The sequence below is a fragment of the Abramis brama genome, assembly GCF_963993115.1.
Source record: "Abramis brama genome assembly, chromosome: 19".
In the NCBI taxonomy this organism is placed as follows: Eukaryota; Metazoa; Chordata; class Actinopteri; order Cypriniformes; family Leuciscidae; genus Abramis; species Abramis brama.
In genome coordinates this window covers 18,556,629-18,573,703 of record NC_139981.1, presented here as the reverse complement: position 1 = coordinate 18,573,703, position 17,075 = coordinate 18,556,629, and the positions used below count along the sequence as shown (strand labels likewise).

General features: G+C 39.2%; 2 protein-coding genes across 3 annotated transcripts in view; one reads left to right on the top strand and one right to left on the bottom strand.

Moving 5' to 3' along the window:
• brf1a (BRF1 general transcription factor IIIB subunit a) overlaps window positions 1-17,075 on the bottom strand; it is a 55,838-nt gene that overhangs the window by 21,441 nt on the left and 17,322 nt on the right. The window contains exons 6-12 of the mRNA XM_084092332.1: window positions 16,268-16,340; window positions 8,167-8,316; window positions 5,047-5,140; window positions 4,718-4,844; window positions 4,566-4,605; window positions 4,394-4,486; window positions 2,598-2,858 (exon numbers count right to left, since the gene is read on the bottom strand). Coding sequence (XP_083948458.1) covers window positions 2,598-2,858; window positions 4,394-4,486; window positions 4,566-4,605; window positions 4,718-4,844; window positions 5,047-5,140; window positions 8,167-8,316; window positions 16,268-16,340 — 838 coding nt within the window. The remainder of the gene's footprint in view (window positions 1-2,597; window positions 2,859-4,393; window positions 4,487-4,565; window positions 4,606-4,717; window positions 4,845-5,046; window positions 5,141-8,166; window positions 8,317-16,267; window positions 16,341-17,075) is intronic.
• On the top strand, window positions 10,226-14,802 carry btbd6a (BTB (POZ) domain containing 6a). 2 transcript variants are annotated; one of them, XM_084092236.1, is made up of 5 exons: window positions 10,226-10,619; window positions 11,838-12,052; window positions 12,364-12,454; window positions 12,667-12,785; window positions 13,402-14,802. In XM_084092236.1, the coding sequence occupies exons 2-5, from the start codon at window positions 11,844-11,846 to the stop codon at window positions 14,432-14,434; spliced, it is 1,452 nt and encodes a 483-aa protein (XP_083948362.1). In that variant the 5' UTR covers window positions 10,226-10,619; window positions 11,838-11,843; the 3' UTR covers window positions 14,435-14,802. The 2 variants fall into 2 exon arrangements, with proteins under 2 accessions (XP_083948362.1, XP_083948363.1); XM_084092237.1 differs by lacking the exon at window positions 10,226-10,619 and having other exon boundaries at window positions 11,290-12,052.

Genomic DNA, 17,075 nt, shown 5'->3' with positions numbered 1-17,075 from the left:
TGGTATTAATGCATTTTCGGAGAATTTATATTTGAAGTTTTGACTGCAAATGTCACGTCCATAATGCTGGAATTGACCAATTTAAAAAAAAAATCTTCAACTAGTTTTGTGGTGTAGGTCTACATATTTGAAAAAAATGTACTTTAAGATGCTTCTTCAGGTTGGAGGTGGAGTCTTTGGACGTTGAAAGGAGGTTGGTTGCTGGCAAGCAGAGGTTGCACTGCACAGTTATATATTTCGTTCTCCCTTCTCTTGTGAAATGCTAATGTGAAATGCTTGAATTTCCAAGATAGAAACGCATTCTTGCCCTGGTTCTGTTATTCGGCTCCATCTCTACCTCTAGCTCCCGCTGCTCCTCTTCTGACTCCACTGTTACTGATCATGCAAACCGCACATTTTTTTTGTTTTCATATTGGGGCTTCTGGGAGTTGCCTTAATTTATTTAGAGAGTGAACAAATTCGTGAAACAGAGAAGTATCGTCATGTAATCCATTGATTTCAACAATGTAACTATATTCTAAATACCAAATATTTAAATTGTAACCGTAATGGAATACAGTTATTCATAATTTGTATTCTGAAAACGTAACGCCGGTACATGTATTCCGTTACTCCCCAACACTGGATGACGGACAAGACTAATGGTGCCAATAATTGTGATAATGTCATTAAGTTTGATGATGTAGTGCAAGTTCTCTCTCTGATGCAACATATACTCGCACATCACACAAACAAACACTTATGCATTTTTAAATAAGAACATCCAGCTCAATCTCACTCTCACGCACAGTAACTAGAACACTCTAACAAGCATCTTATTGTCTGGAATGGAACAATGAGCCACCCTAAAAATAAACAGGGAGAATAGACAGAAAAAGCTGAAGCAGACAGAACCAAGACAGAAGAGTGCACACACATTCAGAGAGAGCCATATTGTGTCAGTGGCCATATCATCACGGAGATGAAATGAGCAAATTTAGGGAAATAAATGACATTGTCACAGTTCTACAAGGCATTCACTTGAGTTTACATGGACACTGGGCAAAACAAAAACACAAAAAATACCTCCTCTCTGAGTCATGATTTTTCCTGAACCAAACTCAAAAATCAAACCAAAATACACACACACACTGTATGAGCGGGTCTCACGGGCAATCAAGTGCGCATACAGCCGGCCGTAGTGGGTGGATGAAAGACAGTGCGCTAATGACAAGGTGCTGTGTTCAATTAGTGCTTCAAAGAGTGGAGGGGGGCTTCCTCTTCCTCCGCCCCATACAAATCATCCACAATCAGCACAACCAATCGGAAACATGACAACCTGCTCGCACAGCCAATCACACAATCTGACAACCTGCCAGCACTCTATCCTCAGGAGTTTACCAGCTGCAGCTCTTCTGCCTGTGATGAACAAAGTCTTATTCTCTCTCTCGAATGCTCTCGCATAATGTAAATGCAACAATCACAAAAGATAACGCAATCATTTCAGATAAACAAGTCACTCTTGAGTTCTGTTCTCCAGAGGCTGGGTAACTCTCACTTATAGCGTGGAAGTGGGCTAAATTAAAAGAGGATTAATTATTTTATAGAAAAGAAAATTACTCGAGTAATTTTACACTACTCTTCTTCTACTCATGTCCTAATAGCACAAGTGTGTGATTTAACAATGAATGTGAAATGAAAGTAGATTAAATTAAAGTGGATTAATGTGAGTGTTTTGAAAAGGAGTCACTCCAGTTCCACACTACTTCTTCCTTGACTAATGCTGTAATAGCACAAATGTGTGACTGAATGAAAGTGGATTAATGTGAGTGTTTTGAAAAGGAGTCACTCCAGTTCCACACTACTTCTTCCTTGACTAATGCTGTAATAGCACAAATGTGTGACTGAATGAAAGTGGATTAATGTGAGTGTTTTGAAAAGGAGTCACTCCAGTTCCACACTACTTCTTCCTTGACTAATGCTGTAATAGCACAAATGTGTGACTGAATGAAAGTGGATTAATGGGAGTGTTTTGAAAAGGAGTCACTCCAGTTCCACTCTTCTTCTTCTTTGACTAATGCTGTTAGTACTAATAGTACAAATGTGTGACTGAACGAAATTGGATTAAATGAAAAACACTTTAGGGCCGGTTTCACAGACAGGGCTTAGATTAAGCCAGGTTTAGGCCTTAGTTTAATTAGGGCATTTAAGTAGCTTTTATTAACGTGCCTTAGAAAAAGAAACATTACCGGTGTGCATCATAAGACAAAACAATGGCACTGATATATTTTTTGCTTTTAGTTAAAACAGCTCAAACATGCGTTTTAATCTGGGACTAGGCTCAAACCTTGTCTGTGAAACTGGGGGAATGCATTTAAAAAAAAGCAGTCACTATAGTCGCACACTTATTAAACTCATAAAACAAAAAAGAATGAAGATCAAATGTGGAATGAAAATGGATGGAAAGAACGTTAATGTTTCACAAAGTTGTCATTCTAGTGCCACTCCTCTTCCTCTGCTTGTACCCTGTCACAGCAAAACTGTGGTAACAAAGAATGACTGTGGAATTAAAACGGATTAAGTCTTTATGCAATTTGAAAGTGGAGTCACACTCCTACCGTTCTCCTTCTCCTCTCCCATTTTGGTGATGGACTCGGGCAGGCCCAAACTGGCCGCAGTGGGCAAAGCTCCAAGCAATAATGCTAACGAGGGCCGTTTGGTTGGAGAGACTTTCTCTCCATCTCGCTCCTGCTGATAGCCACCTCTATCCTCTCCACATACAGCACTGCACAGGTGGGACGCTGCTGCCCTCAGCTCATCGTCCTCTCCTTCATCATCACCAGCAAGGAGACTGGATGATGCCAAGGAAATCACATCATCTGGGAAAAGCAAGCGAGAAAATACACATACATCACAAATTAAGTCTCTCAAATAACTGCAGGAACAACAAATAAAAGGTAAACGGAGTATAAAGATGAAAATAAACTGCTGTCTGTATGCAAATAAAGTACATTTATTTTTGTAATTAAATTATTTTGCTAATTAAAACGAACGCATTCGCCCTTTGATTTTGATTCGCTATGATCCAGCTGACATGGGAAGAAAGTAATTATATAAACTAACACACATGCATGCACACACACACTCTAGAAAAGTGAACACACATGCATGAAAAGGCACTCAGACACAGACACACACAAACACTCCCACGCTCGCAGTCTTAATTAGCTCCCTCCTGTAATCACTACATTAGAGAGAGATATATCACGCATGGGGAAGCACTGGATCTCTGGATGTGCGTGCTGCTGAACAAGGAACTAATTGGACAAACGTAAACAGAATTTCCGCACAAGGGAAGTAACACTCCACTTCCTGAAGAAAACGTTGTGAGAGCAGCAGTTCTCACTAAACAAAGAGAAATTCTGACAACAATATAATCATTTGTTTTAAGCGTGAACAGTTTGGGTGTCATTCGCCAATAATTGTGATTCTCATGAAGCAAACCTTCTCTATAACATTGCTTTCCACACAACAGCCAATCATCACTCTTTGTAAACAAATTCTTATGCTTTTATAAATATGCGCTCCCATCTGAGAGCATGCACCATACACAATCTAAGTAAAGCCAAGCATGTTAGTCTCAAAACCTGTTGATGCACAATAAACTGGCCTAGAATACACTTGATAGCTGTACTTGTGAGCCAAGTCTAACCCACATCAAGCTATATATAAAATGTTTGTCATTCTGAAATACTGGATACTTAATTTTTTAATAATTGTTAAAATATTTTTTAGATATAAAAAAGAAATTATATTGATAACAAAAATTATATTTAAATATAAATGATTAACAATGCTATACTTTTTTGTGTGTGTGTATGTGTTTGTGTGTGTAGATTGCACTGGTTAAAAATGTTACCCTCACATTAAGAAACGATATTCATTACCGTTCAAAAGTTTGGGGTCAGTAAAAAATTTTAAACAAAAAATAAAAATTTATACTTTTATTCAGCATGAAAGCATTAAGTTTAGTTAAATCATTTAAATTGTTTTCAAATATTACTATTTAAGATAAATGCTGACCTTTTGAACTTTCTATTCTTGAAATATTCCAGAAAAAAATGAATCAAAGTTTCCACAAAAATATTAAGCAGCACAACCGTTTTCATCTGTGATAATAAGTATCAGCATACTAGAATGATTTCTGAAGAATCACGTGACTGGCTGCTGAAAATTTTCTGAATTTTTCCATCAAATAAATGAGCCTTGGTGATGGTGAACATAAGAGACTTCTTTCAAAAACATTAAAAAATCTTTCTGACACAAACTTTGGAATAGTAGTGTAAGTGTGAACTTGAAAAAAACATGTTTCTGTGTAACAATCTTTCTGCGGGATTGTGTGTGAATACTGTACCTTCTCTGGAACAGGATGCATAAAATCCCCTGGCTTTGGGCCTGCAGCTCTCCAGCTCGACTTCAATCTCATCCTGATAGCCACAGATTTCACCTGCAGAGCACATACACATGTGTTCAAACAACCATGATGAAAATTAGAGCATAGACTCTGTCTAAATGTTTCAAGGTACCTTCAATATCATCAACTTTTTTTGAAAGCTCCAGCTCAATCTGTGGAAGAATTCATCAGAGAAAATAATTGGTCTGACAGTGTGAAAGCACATATTTGACAGAATGGCTTATTTTAATGTTCATAATTCTAAATAAAAGTGTGATTCGTGACCTGTTTTAGCTTTTGCTTCTTAATTCCAGCCGTGTAAGAGGGCGGGTCGCACTCCTGCTCCAGATCCACCTTCATGAACTCTTCAATAGTCAGCTCACTAGTGGGCGTGTCCTCAAATTCATTCAGCCTGTCAATCAAACACACCGGGGGTCAAAACGTACAACAGCAAAACCGGGCCTAAATTCAAAGCTTCAGAAAGAAAGTGCAAAACCAAAATCCAGAAATAGCACTAATTATATAATATGAATGATAATGCTACATATTACGAAAATAGTAATAACTGAGCACAGCTTGTGGTCATACTGTGATTATTTTAAGACAAAACACACCTTTTCCTCAGTGTGGCCTCACAGACTTTCACCACGCTGATCACTTCCTTAATTGTGCGACGGAACTCATGCATACGGGCAGCAACCAAGAGAGCTATAGGGAACACAAACACACAACTTTAAGTACATCATACACACTTTCACTTCGAGAGAGAAGGAGAGAGGACAGATTGTCAAATATGAAACATTTATAGGCCTTCAGAAAAGTGTGTCCACTGTACCTGCCCCCCTACTGATTCACCTCAGGCAGAACAAACAGACATTTAATGCACCTGCAATACTGCAGAACCCCTGATGCCTGTTTCACTCAGATTCATTAAAGAAACATGAAGAGCCAGATGCACTTCTGAACTACCTGACAAACTAAAGAGTGTCCAACACCACAAAGCATGCAAGCATGTAAAAGATACTGATGAATTTTAGAGCTTAATGATTCCTACAAGATTAACATGGTTCACTGTCATTCTCTAAACTTATTGTAATGCTTTGAGAAACAAAATGACAATTAAAAAAAAAGAAAAAAAAGTCTTTGGCCTTTTATGGATAGGACAGCAGAGATTTTGACAGGAAAGAGTGGGGTAGAGAGAACGGGATCACCCTGACTCACTAATTCTCACTAATCTAATCTCATTCCAAAGACATATTTTTTAAGTAAGCTTTAAGTAAGTAAGCTTTATTTCTATAGCACTTTTCACAGACAAAAAGGTCACAAAGTGCTTCACAAAATTAAAATATACACATAACAGATATACACATGCACATAATATACAAATATACACATATACACAAAAACATACAAAACCATATTGCTAATTAAATGCTTGTCTAAAAAGATGCGTCTTAAGGCGTTTCTTAAAAGCTTCCACAGAGTCCAAAGCTCTCAAGGCTAATGGAAGAGAGTTCCAGAGCCTTGGAGCCACCACACAGAAGGCTCGGTCACCTCTTGTTTTAAAACGTGTTCTAGGAACAGTTAAAAGGTCTTGGCCTGAAGACCTCAAAGAGCGACCAGCAGTGTATACATGCAGTATATCCTGGATATAAGGGGGAGCTTGATCATGCAAGGCTCTGTAAGTAATGGTTACAATTTTAAACTGTACTCTAAAACTAATTGGAAGCCAATGTAGAGCCTTAAGTATAGGTGTAATATGTGTTCTCCTGTTGGTCTTATTCAGTAGTACGTTATTCACATTTTTATGAATAAGCCAGGACAAATATTTCCATGTATTGCAATAATTTATCATTTTTTGTAGTTTTTGTAATAGTATTTTCTGCATTTGAAGGCAAAACTTACTATAACTATTAGTTGTGCACTGACACAGCTTACCCTGAAAACACTACAGTACATATTTGCTTGTCATTGTTTTATAAAGTGGAAATTCACTAATATGCATCATGTACTCTACCATTCAGAAGTTTTTTTCCAAGAAATTAATACTTTTCATTCAGCAAGGACACATTAACTTGATCAAAAGTGACAGTTAAGACATTTATGATGTTAGAAAAGATGTATATTTCAAATAAATGCTGCTCTTTTGGACTCTATTAATAAAATAATCATGAAACAAATTATCACCGTTTCTACAAAATATTAAGCAGCACAACTGTTTTCAACATTGATAATAATAAGAAATGTCAACTGAGCAGCAAATCAACATATAAGATAGTTTTCTAAAGAAATATGTGGCAAGCAGGACGGGACCGAGAGCCGCGGGAACAGAGCGAGGCCTGATTAAGGTCGTCACTCCTCTTTTTATCCTTCCGGAGATTCTCCGTGAAACTCGAGACCGGTGTGGCGCACAGGTGGTATTAGCGCTCATTGGCACTCGCTCCATTCCCACGGCCCTCGGCCCCACCCTGCTTACCACAGAATAAATTACATTTTAAAATATATTTAAACAGGAAACATATAGTAATATTATTACATAATATCAATGTTTTAACTGTATTTTTGATACAAAAAATGCAGCTTTGTTAAAGCTTTTTTCAAAAACATGACCAATCCCAAACTTTAGAATAGTAGTGAATATTTTTAGATCTATATATATATCCTGCCATTCAGAAAATGTACTTTGTCATGTAAACAACAAGAATAAAAATGCTTTTCAATTTTCTCATAAGCATCTCTCAATCACAGACAGCTGTATCTGATGAGTCCTTTCTAAATACATGGTCTAAGTTGTGACAGATTAAAGGGCCAACACATTCCACCCCACTCTCCACTGTATGTCCAGAGGTGTCAGCTGTATCTAACTGACCGTTATCTTGGGCCTAGGTTCATGTTGTGCTTAAAAAAAACAGCAGTTTCCTCCTCTGCTGTTTAACCCTGCAGGATATCAAATCAATCTGTGTTTCAGCTACTAGATGAGGACTATTCAACAAGCTTGAGGCATTCATCACACTCAGCAGTCCTCTCTGCCTCTCAGTTTATCTTCATTCTGGGTCTTTTTCACATTCTTTCAGTCTCTCTGTCAGTCTCCCTTTCTTTCTCAAGTCTCTGATCTCTCGCAGCGAAACAAACTCTTTTAGGCTCATGCTTCCTCTTTTCTCAGCACTGCTCCTGAAAGATTAATGGGAGATTCATTATTCAGGTTATGCAGCGAAGGGGTGGGGGGGCAGAGAAAATCATGCTGAGAGGCAGGAGTCATCAGTTATTCTAAAAACTTAATTACTGAAACTCAAACTTCACAGCCTGTGTAAAGTTTACACAAGACTGAAAGTGCAAGCAAATAAAAATGACATTGATGGAATCAGAATTTAGCTGCACTGCATCTCTGAGGCAATTTACAGTGCCAAGAAATATCAGGCCTCAGTGAGTGTGAGAAGGCTAACACTTTTTTTAGGAATCGTTCTCTCTCTTTCATTTAAACCGATTGGTGATTTGGGAACCACTTCAAATGCGTGACCTGATCTAATTACAGATTTTGACAGATAAACTATCTTAAAATGTTTCCTACGACAGATAGACAACTTTCAGTTCTGGAAGGGGTTTCTAGAGCGTGCATTCCAACTGTGGATGTTTCAGCGATGGTGTATGTGTTTTTGCGCATCTAACAAAGCAACCCTTCACTAGCTCACATCATTAAAGAGGTCGCACCGTTAGGGGAGGGTTGCCATGGTTACCTGCTCCGCAGAGGCCTGAAGGTCTTCGTCCCGTGTGCATCCAGTCTCTCTTCATCCTCTGCAGGAGACGCAGTGCCGTCATCGAAACCTCGTGGCTCTTCTCTCCAAATTCCAGCATTTGCGCAAAACGCGGGATATAAAGACACGGATCTGTAGGGGAAAAAATTCTGAATTACAAAGCTAGACAGGTACATCTAGACTTTCTCAAACACTGTTGGATTTTCAGTTCAATAACAATCGGTGTCAAATCTAAGGTTTGAAGCTGCTAATGAGTGGTATGTGAGGGTTTGTGCAAGATATACTTTATTGGACACAATATTACACCCTTGCCTACAATCTTAAAGTGCTAATACTGTGGCTCATAACCACTGATGAGTGTTCAGTTCAAAGGCTTTTAATAAACTTGAATTTCACTAGTTGTGATAATACAACAAATATCATATTTATTCTCACATCAAATACTATAAAACTCATACAGAGAATCTCCATTATTAAGCTTTAGCCAACAACAAGATGTTTCTCACACCATCAAAATTGATTTAATGGGAGAAACATGACAGGTCAATATTCTGGCAGTTTTCCAATAACGCTTTCAAAAGATGATGGCACTGTGTGGAAAACACAAAAGTTTTCTTGCTCCAACAAAGTATCAGCAAATCTTTCATTTAATCCAATGATTCCCAATCAAGGATATGTGTACTGCAGGGGGTACTTAATCAGGCTCCATGGGGGTGATTTTGATTTGTTAAAATCTACAAAACAGAAACGACATTAAAATTATTATGGCCGTAAAAATTTTTTAAATGAATAAATCTCAGATTTTAATGGTAATAAGACTCCAGAAAGAGGTTTTTACTCGAGAGATTTTACTCATCTCTCACTCTTCTACACAAGAATACAAAGATTTTCCTAGTTACTACCCATCAAACACTTCAGTCAATCAAATCAATATCAGTTTTTAAGTAACAGGTTCAATGACATTTTTCAGTTTGAGGGGCCGCTACATATTTTGGTCTATTTTCACCAATAATACTAACTGCTTTAATTTGAAAACGTGTGTGTGTACAAACATGTATGCACACACATATATATATATATATATATATATATATATATATATATATATATATATATATACACACACTGTATATATACACAAACACATGCATGCATACATATATGCGTGTGTGTGTGCGCGTGTGTATATATTTATATTATATATACACACATATACATATATACACACATATACACACACAAATCTGCATGTCCTGTAAAGAGCTCATTTTCAAATTGTTTGTCATAAATCAACATCTCAGGAAAATAATATGGGGTTTCTAATCAAAATATGACTTTCGGTTCCAAAACAGGGCATTGATTTCATACATGTCCACTGTAGTGGACATCAGGACTTAAATCATGTTTATCAGGCATTTTGGAGACACAACAAGTGAATAGGGAAATATATTAATCAATATTCCTATGAAATATTAGATATTATTATAAAATGTTGCAAAATTATTACTCACATTATTACACTTCTTTTTTCATTACATGTTGCCCCAAGAACACATTAATATGCTAATTAGATACAGTGTATAGACACATTGTATTGAATGGGAATGGCATTTATGGCCATGTTTACACGCGTATTACATGAAGTAAAATGGTGTATCAATTCTTTCCATGATATCTTTAAATCATAACACAGTTGAGAATCATCTTTACACAAAGTTTGGTTAAAAAAATCCTGAAACTTAAAAACTGATTGGTGAAATCCCATTGGTTTTGCCTATACATGTCATTCCTTGTCATTGTATTTTTTAAGTCCTGGTGTCCACTACAGTGGATATAGATTAACATGAACAAAATATAAATTTAAAAAAAAATGTTTTTTCCCCCCCATTTGTGTCTTGTACTCTTAACAATGTAATGACATGGGAAAAATACTAAATTCAAAAAAAAAAAAAATAATAAATAAATCTGGGTCTCAAACACATTTGTGATGTGTGTGTGTGTGTGTGTGTGTGTGTGTGTGTGTGTGTGTACGTGTGTGTGTGTGTGTGTGTGTGTGTACATATATATTCAGTAACGGTACTTGGCCCTGCTGATGGAACTGTGGAGGTACATAAATCAAGAAAGGTTGGGACACTCTGATCTAATCCCCATTCCCCACTACATATGTTCACATAAGCCGCTTAGATCCGTCTGTGCTGTCTGTGGGGGAAAAGAAGAGACCGGGGGAGAGAGAGAAGCCTCATTCTACGCGAGGACTTTATTGGGAATACGGATAGCAGTCGTGCGCACTACAGTATTTCCACAAGTCCAGCCCTCGTCCGGTTTCTGACTCCATCACGACAGGAGCAGTAAAACTTTTGACATCGCTTTGAGTCGAGGGTACTATCTCAGCCGTGTGATGAAAACAAACCAACGCATAAAATACAGAATTTGAGGTAAGAACACGCAAGATTTTTCACTGGCTGCACAAGTAGAACAGTTAAGTGTGACGTAAACGTTACATTTACAGAACGCATCTGGTTTGTTACAGAATCTGCAGCGCGCGAGTTTAAATGTATCGCTCGATATCTGAATACAAATACATTGCATATAAATAGATATGTTTTAGAGTTAGAACTAAGTTGCATCGTGAGTGTAAATGACAAAAAATATTGGGGAACGAAAGAAACGACGCGTACTGACGAACTTCGAATTTGATGCGCAAAAAACACAAATATATTTTACTTGACTCGGATCATTAAAGGAGACGTTAAGATTGTTAATATTGTAAAGTTATAATGTAGGTTACATATGAAGAATAAAGAAATCAACATCACAGCACAGTCCACAGAGAGCCATTTACGCAGGGTTGCCAGACCCCACAAGAACAGCAAACAATCTGTTTTGGACGTATATTTTCAATAAATTTAAATCATTTTAGAAGAAAAATAAAATTCACTATTTCACATATACATGTATATATTCACATATACATACTGCGCAAAAATCCCCAAAACAACATGAATAACCATGTGTAAAATCCCAGACAAGAGTTACTTATAATAGCCGGACATGGCAACATAGAATTTACAGGAGGGATGGAGACAACCCTCCACTGCTGACGTCAGACGAGAGAGAGAGAGAGCTCAAAATAAACTCAAACTTCATCATTCTGTGAAGACACAGCAGAGGAAAGGTCCGCTTGGCCGTTATTCAAGACTACAGACTATTTTTATATATATATATTTCTTGTGTTATTCCTAAGTGATTTTAAACCTATTTGGATTGGATTTTCGGTGTGGGATGGGAGAGTATGTGATTAGGGAAAAGAGGATGGCATCTATGAAATAATCCTTAAAATCCCAAATATTTATGTGACCGTTTAAGGACAGTGGAGGCTGCTTTTGTTTCCAAGGACAATACGCAATATTATTTCGGAATACCACGGACCACGGTTGTAGCTGATAATTTTTTTTTATATACAAAACAAAAACTTTTGTTTTTTTGTTCTGATGCCCGCTGCGCCGGAATGCAGGCTGTCCCATCATGGCCGGATCATGAAATGCGTGACTTTTATACTCTTGCTCCCCGAAACGTTAAAGAAGTTGAAGCGGACAAGCAAGCACCCCGGCAGGTTGTCTGTGTGCTATAACATCTTATCTCTTTCCCTGAAGAAAAGGATGGCAGCGGAATTGTACCCCGTGAACGATCACGCCACGGTGCAGAAGAACGGGACCGTGATGCTGAGTCTGCCCGAGAAAAAGAGCGCAGAGCCGGTCGCGCAGACCACCGCGTGCACCGCCACCACACCGACCACAGAGCAAAACATCAACAACAACAACGTGGAGGTTCCCAGCTGGCACTCCGCGCACCCGACGTTACGAGAGAGGCAAGACATTAAATCGATACATAATGTCTGAACATTTATTACATTATTTATTACATTTGTATAGTTTTTTAAAAGTTAAAAGTTACACCAACACAAATATATAGTGATCAAATATTTTGATAAATGTTCAGATATTATTCATTTAGTTTAGTATAAGATAATATAATTAAGGCAAGTAATAAAGAACATTAAAAGATACTTAATATCTAAACATGAATTACATTATATATTATTTTCTTTCAAATTTAATATTTAAATATATTTTATTTATTAATAACACAAAGGCTAAATTTATTTTTTACTTTATGCAGAAATGCACTAATGTTCAATAATGAACAAATGGCAGATGTTCATTTCATTGTTGGTCCCCCCGGCGAATCGGAAAGGGTTCCGGCACACAAGGTGAGTCCACACACACACACACACCTCTCCCCTAACCTGTCCCTTACAATAACCACAACATTATTTTGGATGTCTCCACAAATCGAATAAACCCGATTCGACCCAACAGCTTATCAGTGGACCTGAAATAGGTGTCAGATAAGGGAGACATCCAGTAAATGCTTGTGAAAAGAGATAAAACGCTGATGGATTGCCTCTTCTCCCTTTCTCAGTATGTGCTGGCGGTGGGGAGCTCTGTTTTCTGTGCCATGTTTTACGGGGATCTCGCGGAAGCGGACTCTGATATCCATATTCCAGATGTGGAACCCGCTGCGTTTCTCATCCTGCTCAAGTAAGACTCACTAATCACATCCGGGCATTAATAACAGGGCAACTCTGCTTTCATGCCAAGCAGCACAGATGGGTTCACCAAGGCCCCGACAGTGATGTCTTGGTTTAAGAGTCGCCCTCTTATTTCAGTGCTATTCAAGATCGTTTATTGGATTGTGAATGCGAATGATCCCTGGGAAAGTTGGAAGTCACTATTTAAAGCAGTAGAAATGTTAAACAGATCAGTTTTGGTGAAGTATGAACTAGCCTAGCGGTTTTATTCTCTTCATATGGAAGAACATCTCTGCACTCAAAATGGAAAAAGTTTTATGGAATATTGCAGTGTTTATTAAAAATGAACAAAATAACTTCCCCTCCCCCTTAAAACAACTTCTCTTCCCTGATGACGTGTTTACTGACACAAGAGCAGAACAAACTGTCACTCAGAAGAGTTCATAGCAATAGCAAACGATAATGATTCAACGATTCAATCAATTCCCGCCCTACATTTTTTTCCTCATTCGAGAAGCAATTTCACAAGGATATGTCACAATAGTGAAGAATAGACGATCGCAACTTCAGTTTCATGTGGATTTTAAAGTTTACCCTAACCTCTCTATCTTCCTCTTCTTTATCAGATACATGTACAGTGATGAGATAGAGCTGTCGCCCGACACAGTTCTGGCTACTCTCTACGCTGCCAAAAAATACCTGGTGTCTGCTCTGGCTCGCGCATGTGTGGGTTTCCTCGAGACGAGCCTGGAGGCGAGAAACGCGTGCGTGCTGCTATCTCAGAGTCGGCTGTTTGAGGAGCCGGAGCTCACTCAGAGGTGCTGGGAAGTGATCGACGCCCAGGCAGAGCTTGCGCTGCGCTCCGAAGGTTTCTCTGAAATTGACCTGCCCACACTGGAAAGCATCTTACACAGGGAAACGCTGAACGTGAAGGAGGCGGTGGTGTTCCAGGCTGTCCTGGGATGGGCCGATGCAGAGTGTCAGAGACAAGGCTTGAGCCTCACGTCACAGAACCAGCGCTCCGTGCTGGGAAAGGCGCTGCACCTTGTGCGCCTGCCTTCCATGACACTGCAGGAATTTGCGGACGGAGCCGCGCAGTCGAACATTTTAACCCTTGAGGAAACGCACAGCATCTTTCTCTGGTACACGGCTGCCACGAAACCTTCGCTAGGATTCCCGGATGCATCCAGAAAGGGGCTGGCGGCGCAACGCTGTCACCGTTTCCAGTCATCCGCCTACCGAAGCAATCAGTGGCGCTACCGCGGGCGCTGTGACAGCATCCAGTTTGCCGTGGACAAGCGAGTGTTCATCGCCGGACTTGGTCTGTACGGCTCCAGTGGAGGGAAGGCGGAATATAGCGTCCGAATTGAACTAAAGAGACAGGGAGTGCTTGTGGCACAAAACTTGACCAAATTTGTGTCAGATGGTTCTAGCTCAACGTTCCCTGTGTGGTTCGAGCACCCGGTACAGGTGGAGCAGGACGCGTTCTACACGGTTAGCGCTGTTCTTGATGGGACCGAGCTAAGTTATTTTGGACAGGAAGGAATGACAGAAGTCCAGTGTGGGAAAGTCACCTTCCAGTTTCAATGTTCCTCTGACAGTACTAATGGGACAGGGGTGCAGGGGGGACAGATTCCGGAACTGATATTTTATGCATGAGTACTCGGACTGATCCATTAATGAACAGCAGGGGGATTTTTCCTCTCAAATAATTGCCTTCATTCACATTAGCTACGAGACACTACTAGAAGAGAAACAATGTCCTCTGATCTGATTTTTTTATGTCTCACAAATAATGGAATGCTGCCCATTCTTATTTATTTCTTTAAACATATTGTTTTAAAAAACACACTTTAATTTAAGCCTATTTTCTTTCTAATTATTCATAATCTGCCTATATACAGTGGGGCAGTTTGCACTTGAAACTAGACAGCTTTTCCTCTGTCTTGTTGTTTAATTGTTATTTGTTGACAGCTTGATGCTGAGTGACCTGAAAAATCATAAAACATTGGTTTCTATTCATCAAACAGTTTTTCCTTTTCTTTGGTCTAGTGTACAGTTATGATAATACTTGTCTTTACTGTTTAAATCTGGGTAAAATATTAGTGATGGGAAGTCCGGTTCTTTTCCACGAACCGGTTCTTTTGGACAGTTCGTTTCAATGAATCGTTTCACCAGTTCGTCCTCAAGTAATGACGTCAATTCTATCATCCCGGCGGATAAAAATACATTAATCATCATCATAATCATCTTGGATAATTTTCTTACATTTCCCTTTTGCAAATGAACCCTACAGGCGATGAGCAAACAAGTCATGTCTTAAAGATATAAAGTGAATAAACTGGTCTTCATCCATTTTATTTTATTTGTTATTAAATAAACTTACATTTCGCCGAATTCGGCCCCTCATTTCAGTCCTCGGTTCACCCGTGCTCATGTATCAGCACAGCATGCAGTTGGCCGAAAGAAAGTTCGGTTCAGAGACGGTGCTATCACGTATGCGCAGTATCTCCAGCTCATCGGTTCTCCGTATCGAACGTGTCCGAAAGAAACAGTTCTCGGTTCTGTACTGGTGATTCGAGAACCGCTGCAGCAACCAGTTCAAGTCAAGTCAAGTCACCTTCATTTATATAGCGTGAAAAAACTGCACGCATGCTCAGCTCATCAGCTCATCGGTTCTCAGTATGTCAAACGTGTCTGAAAGAATCAGTTCTCGGTTCTGTACTGGGGATTCGAGAACCGCTGTACCTGTACGTTCGGTAGTGCGCGCATGTTCAGTATCAGCTGCTCATGCTCATCACTTCTCTCAGCACAACATGTCTAAGTTCAGTGAACTGTTGGAGTTACTGGAATAACATATACTCCCGGATATTGTTTATTTTGAGTCGGATGGACTGTGTCAGGCATGTCCAAAAGTGAGTAACTTGTGGATCAGCGCTGACGCAAGACGTGAACTGTTTTGAACGATTCAGTCCGATTTAGTTTACTGGTTCGACCGGTTCACTAAAAAGGTTCAAAAGAACGATTCGTTCACGAACCGGACATCACTATAAAAAAGAGATCATCCACAAATGAATATTTACTCACCCTCATGTCATTACATACCTGTATGATGATTCATACTTTCCTTCAGCACAACACAAAGGATGATATTTTAAAGAATGTTTAATCTGTTTGTTTGCCCATAATGAAAAGTCAATGTGGTCCAAAACAACATTATTTGGGCCATAGAAAACATCAGACACATTTCCAAATATCTTCCTTTTAGTTTCAGAGACAAAAGTCAGTCATACAGGTTTGGAATGACATAAGGGTGAGGAAAAGACAAAACGACGACCAAACATTTGCGATTCACAGCACCCTCTGGGTAGTAACAGCAGCACTATACTGACCCATTCACATACTCACAGTACAGTACCAGTTTAATTTGTGTGAGCCGCAAAGCATCATGGGAAAGGGCAAAATTACTTGTTTGTGATATCTGATGCTTACCAATAACTGGTGCGTTGATGCACAGCTCCCTGGCTAAAACGAGGAAGGTTTTCCCCAAAACATACACGTTCACCTAGGGCAAGAAAGAAAGAGTGAGACACAAATTTGTGGTTGAGCACAAAGAGAAACAGACGATGGGAATATATAACAGATAATAAGAGAAAGAGATAAGATAGAGAGAGGATGATGAATAAAGGGACAAATCGACTGTAATAACGCTGTGTATTTTAACAGATGCTGAAGGTTGCAGAGTTCATAGCTCTGGGGTTTGGATGCGTACCAGCATCACCACAGTCTTCACTTTCTCACAAACTTTATATCTGTGTCTTATCCGTGAGGATGAACTACAATAACAGAATATTTCATAAAACAAGCTTTAAACATCATATAACTCAACACTTATCTTCTTGGACCACCTTAATAATGATTTTTTTTAAAGATATCCATAAAGAATGATTCACGTGCACAAACACAGACACCCTATTTCTTCCATCTGGGCCCCACAGCATTAAAGAGGAATCTTTTTTGGTTGATGTCAGAGGTCACGACCTCTGAAAAGTAGTATGGCCCTCACACACTCCTGACCTGAAAGGGGCGGCAACAGCCTTATGCCTCAAAAGAGCTCCTCTGTCTGGGGGAAAGCATAGGAATTTATGGGTCCTTTCTCTGGTAAAATCCCCTAATGACTCAAATACCGCAGTGGACAGGGTCTGCGTGTTCGCGTGTGGGGCAGGGAGGGGGTTTAATAGGACAGCTGGGAGGGTAAAAATATAAAACGGCCACACCAGCTGGAAGAAAATGGCTTTCA